Genomic DNA, 5,805 nt, shown 5'->3' on the forward strand with positions numbered 1-5,805 from the left:
TGGCTAAGGCACTTGACTGCTAACCAGAAGGCTGGCGGTTCAAACCCACCAGCCACTCCTCGGAAGGAAGGTTGGGCATTCCTACTTCCGTAGCGATACTGCCTCGGAAATCCAAGGAGGGGTCGCTATGAGTCAGGGCCGACTCGATGGCAAATAACAACAACAACAACATTCAGAAGGTAAAAAGAAAAAAACAGATGAGATTAATTTTAATAATATATTTTATTTTACTCAATTTATCTAAAATATTATCATTTCAATATGTTAATCAATACTAAAATGATTAGTGAGATATTTTATACTTAACACATCTCAATTTTACAGGTGCTCAAAAGCCACCTGTGACCAGTGGCTGCCATTTGGATGGTACAGGTAGAAATTAGAAATAATATACAAAATTGAACATAAAGAGCATACAATAAAAACTATGTGAAAACTTAATGTGGAATCTCTGGTTTCTGTACCAGTGGATTTTAGCTATGTATGTTCTTTATGGTGAAGATGCTAGTGTGTGATGACTTTGAAGCAGCTTTTTGTCTACTTGGAATTACTCTCTGGAAGTTAGTGATCATGGGAAATTAATTAATATTAATATTATATAGTTATTAATATAAACATTAATACTTCCTAACATAAACGTGGTGAAAGAATCTTGAGATGGAATAATGGATCAACAATACTTGATCTGGAATTCAAGCTCTTGGTAGAAAAACATAACTTGACTCTACATGACATGAGGGTACTTGTAATTTATAATCTTAAATTATTCCACCTGAGATGACTTTTCATACTTTTTGCTGCAAAAATATTCATGTACTTGATTACAGAGTGCTATAATCAGTATATACATAATATTTTCTGAAACTTGAAGAATTCTGAATTCTAAAACACAATTGCATAGGAGTTTCAAATAAAGGATTATGGCCTTATAAATTCATACTAAATGCTATTAATACACCATTTAATTTACATTAATGATACAGGTGGGAAGTTACTCTTATTCTATACATGCAAGAGTATTTTGTTATCTGTCCAGAATTTTTAAGAATTTGTTTGCCATAGTTTTATTTGTGTATCTGATTTACATGCCAAACCACTGGAGGGGGTCCATTCTAAGCTGGTTCATACCTATTATTGGTTTGACATGAATATTTTTAAACTTTTCTTTTTTCTTAAATGCTAAAGAATTTTAGGTTTAATGATTTCAATTAAAAAACCTCTGTTTTGTGTTTTAGATCAAAGTGCTTATTTATTTATCTGTCAAAATTAATTCAATACATTTTTGCTCCCTAACTCTGACTTCATATTAGGACTGTTGAGAAACATACATTTTTAAAAGGTAAACATTAATACCAGGAAACAAATTCAATAATCAGGACTTTATAGTCCTTCCATACTTTAATATTGTATGTTTACATTTCTTTTTAAAATCTAGCTATTATATTTACTGCAGAAATGTTCAGTTAAAAAAGAATGAGAACTGGCTTCAATGGAGATAAAAATATAGTTTGTTACTTGATAAGGATATTACTAGAACTTTTGCTTTTTAGGAGTTGAAGGCTCTGACTGTTTCAATTAATTTTATTTATGAATTATTTTAAAAGTGTTAATTTAAACTAAGTATACAAATTAATTTCTCTAATACCATCCCTGAACTCCAGCAAATTTTTTGTATTTGGCAATCACCATAAGAGATTTATTTTATTCTTGTGAGATAGTGGATTTTTATATTCCCATTTTGTGAATTGTTTCACAAACTTGGAATTAGAATATTATGTATGTAAATTCTATCCTTTAGGTTAAATTTGGGACTCCTACTTTATTGGGGGGTGTGTGTGTGTGTGAAAAAATCATACACAATATCATGATTTGTGACCATACAAAATGCCCTGTACATACAGATGTACAGTATGTGATATAAATATTTCATGCAGGAGGATGCAGTTAGGAAAGAAAAGTATAAAAGAGACTCCTTAGGGGAATGATAGTGAAAGAAAATGTTGAGAAAAACTGGGTACTATATAAATAAAGAGGCAAGGTGTCTGTCAGCAATAGTTTTTATTTATATTTTTAGAAAGGAAACTCCAGGGAGTAAACAAATGTGCTGATGGTAGAATATTTCAGACACATTTCCCCAGGTCAAAGTGGTTCCTTCTGAGATTTTGCTACTATGTACACACTGCTTGGTAAACTTGGCAACTTCATAGCATATCAGAAGGAACTGGACTGCATCCTCTTCCTGTCTCTTCCCTTAGAGATGCTTTTCACTGTTCATACAGACCTGTTGTCAGAGGAAGATAAACTTTATCCTATACCAACCAGCCATTTTCTCCAGAAAAAAGAAATTTCTAGAAAAAAGCAATTTGTTATGTCTCCTGAATATATTTTCCTAATATTAATATGTCTTCCAATTAAACTTACAGTTAAGTTTATATTCCTGTTTTCACCAGTCAAAATATCTACAATTATAGTATATTTCCTAAGGAAAGCATTAAAATATCATAAGCCTGTAACTTGTTCAGCATGTTGATTTTCCTCGTAACTATTCACAGCCCTACAGAGATATGAATTTAACAAAACAAAAAATCTCATTTCTATAGCATTTATGTAAGATATTATTATTTGTGGGAAAAAGCAGCAGCTGGAAGTTGAAAGAGCTAGGTAAAGGTTTCAGATGCTGCCTATCCTCATGGACATACAGTTGAGAGTTGCGGTCCGGTTTACGGCTCATTATAATAAAAATCAACACTCTTCAAAGGAACATAGTAGAACCAGAGTCTCTACGACATATGATTTACAATATTCAGTATACTGTGAAAAATTATTAACATGTGAAGAAACAGGAAAATGTTATTCAAGGGGAAAAGTAGTCACTCTACATTGAATTTGAGATAATCCAGATACTGAGATTAAAAAAATGAACCTGAGATAATCGAGGTAGTGGAAAAAATAAAATTAAATACAAAGAATTGAAAAGTTCATAATCATGTTTAAGAGCTTAGAGAAAAATAAAGTCATAATAAATGAACAGCTGGAGAATCGCACACAGAGGTGTACATTATAAAAAAGAATCAAATGAAGATTCTAGGACTGAAAAATACAATAACTAAAATGAAAAATTTACTTAATAATTGTAATAGAAGATTAGAGAGAGCAGGAAAAAAAGAGGGATTGAACTTGAAGGTAGATCAATAAAAATGATCCAGTTTAAAGACTAAATAAAAACAGAACCCAAATAACCTATAGGACAGTATCAAGCTAACGTTGAATGTAATTGGAATCTCAAGAGAGGAGAGAGAATAAGGGAGAAAGTATAATTGAAGAAACAATGACTGAAAATTTCCCAAGTTTGATGACAAACTTAAAAAATATATTAAAAAAACCAAACCAAATTCACTGCCATGGAGTCGAGTCAGTTCTCATAGTGACCCCTCCTTGGATTTCCAAGGAATAGATTACTCAATCTTCCTTCTAAGGAGTGGCTAGTGGGTTTGAACCACCAGTCTTCTGTTTAGCAATCAAATGCTGTAGGCATATATAGCAAAAAAAAAAAAAAAAAGAGCTCATTAAACCCCAAAAAGGGTTAATAAAAGAAAATTACATCTTCAGCACGTTATAATCAGTTAAAAAGCATATATTTAGAGAGCATTCTTGACCCCTACCATATGTTCTGTGGCACTCTTTACTATTTTTCATAGCAGTTTACCAACCAAAAAACCAAACTCACTGCCATCGAGTGGAATCCAACTCATAGCGACCCCTCCTTGGTTTTCTGAGGTGGTATCACTACGGAAGTAGATTGCCCAGCCTTCCTTCCAAGGAGTGGCTGGTGGGTTTGAATCACCAGCCGTCTGGTTAGCAGTCAGATGCCTTAGGCACTACGCCACCAGAGCTCCCAGCAGTTTACGTGTGTTGTAATTTCTTGTTTAATTGCCTGGTTCCACTTCTGGAGTATAGTTCCTTGTGTGAAAACAATGTCTATGTTAATTTCAATTATATATCAGCACCTAGGCACATAACAACAACAACAGCACATAGCAGAGGTCAGCACTTTTGAATGCAGTAATGAGAAACAGACATAGTATGTATATGTAACTATAACCTCGTGTAAACTTTTTTTTTTTTCATATAACTTTGTGTGGTGCCCCTCTTAAAAATAATAGATCCTTATCTCATCATAGAGGAGCTCTGGTGGCATAGTGCCTAAGGCATTTGACTGCTAACCAGAAGGCTGGTGGTTCAAACCCACCAGCCACTCCTCTGGAGGAAAGTTGGGCAATCTTTGATAGTTATACCCGCTTGGACATCCAAGGAGGGGTCACTATGAGATGGATCTGACCTGACAGCAGTGAGTTTGATTTTTTTTTAATTTTTATTTCTCTCATAATACATATTTTTACAGAAGAAAAAAAATATCTATGTTTGTTCTTATATGTTTGTATGCTAATGGAGGCAAGTGTGGCAAATATTTATCAGGTAACATAATGACCTGGGGATGAGGATTTTATTTTTTCTTTCTTAATTTATCTTCATAGTGTGTCACTGGTTGCAGTAAACATATGTTACTTTTGTAGACATTCTCCTAAGACATGATTTTTGATGGCTTGCATTACTTTCCTTATGTGAAAGGAATAAAGCTTTGATTAACTATGGCCTTGAATTCCTGTGTTTCAGATAGTCAACGCCTGCAGTTGGATCTACAGAAAATGGAGCTCCTCGAAAGTAAGATGACTGAGGAACAACATTCTCTAAAAAATAAAATTAAGCAAATGACAACTGATCTAGAGACATACAATGATTTGCCAGCTTTGAAACTGTCAGGTGAAGAAAAGAAAAAGGTAAATACTAATAGAATCTTAGAAAATTACAATTAAAAGTGTTTCTTCTGGATCAAATTTAACGTATTTGTAGTATTTGGGATTTATTATTTTTAGTTCATTATTTAAGATATAAAAACCAAAAGCACACTCACTGCCGTCAAGTTGGATCCAACTCATAGTGACCCCTCCTGGGGTTTTTGAGGCTGTATCACTACAGAAGTAGATTGCCCAACCTTCCTTCCGAGGAGTGGATGGTGGGTTTAAACCACCAGCCTTCTGGTTAGCAGTCAAATGCCTTAGGCACTGTGCTACCAGAGCACCTATTTAATATATAAGATAAGAAAAATTAATAAAACCATTTACATGTATAATAGGGATTTAGAGTTACTTAAAATTTTAAGCAAAAGGCAGAAGTTGAAAAGGAACAAGCTACTACTAAAGAAACAGCTGCTGTCGAGCCCAGCTCATGGTGACCCCATGTGTATCAGAGTAGAACTGTGCTCCACAGAGTTTTCAATGAGTGATTTTTCAGAAGTAGATCACCAAGCCTTTTTTCCAAGGAGCTTGTGGCTGGACTTGAACCTCCAATCTTTTCGTTAGCAGCAAAGAGTATTAACCATTTGCACTCTAGGAACTCCAAGCTGCTACTACTTAGGATAGAGCATTTCACCAAATATAATATTTGTAAAGTACAGATTTGATTATGACATTTCCCTACTTAAAACTTGTCAGTGGCTTTTCAATGCTATTTATAATTTTAAATTCTATAATTTAAATTTAAATTCTATAATTTAAATTTGGTAGAATAGGAGCAGATATGACAGCATTAAGAGTAAATCTTTATATAGTTAATGTATTAACCTATAGTTAACATGTTGTTGTTGTTGTTGTTATGTGCCGTCGAGTCAAACCCGACTCATAGCTACCCCTCCTTGGGTTTCCGAGGCAGTATCACTACGGAAGTAGGATTGCCCAACCTTCCTTC

General features: G+C 33.8%; 1 protein-coding gene across 1 annotated transcript in view; it reads left to right on the forward strand.

Annotated features, from left to right (window-relative positions):
• Positions 1–5,805, forward strand: part of IFT74 (intraflagellar transport 74) — an 84,603-nt gene that overhangs the window by 70,013 nt on the left and 8,785 nt on the right. The window contains exon 16 of the mRNA XM_007948143.2: positions 4,675–4,838. Coding sequence (XP_007946334.1) covers positions 4,675–4,838 — 164 coding nt within the window. The remainder of the gene's footprint in view (positions 1–4,674; positions 4,839–5,805) is intronic.

This window comes from Orycteropus afer, unplaced genomic scaffold (assembly GCF_000298275.1).
Source record: "Orycteropus afer afer isolate SDZICR_OR568_19922 unplaced genomic scaffold, OryAfe1.0 scaffold00205, whole genome shotgun sequence".
Lineage (NCBI taxonomy): Eukaryota > Metazoa > Chordata > Mammalia > Tubulidentata > Orycteropodidae > Orycteropus > Orycteropus afer.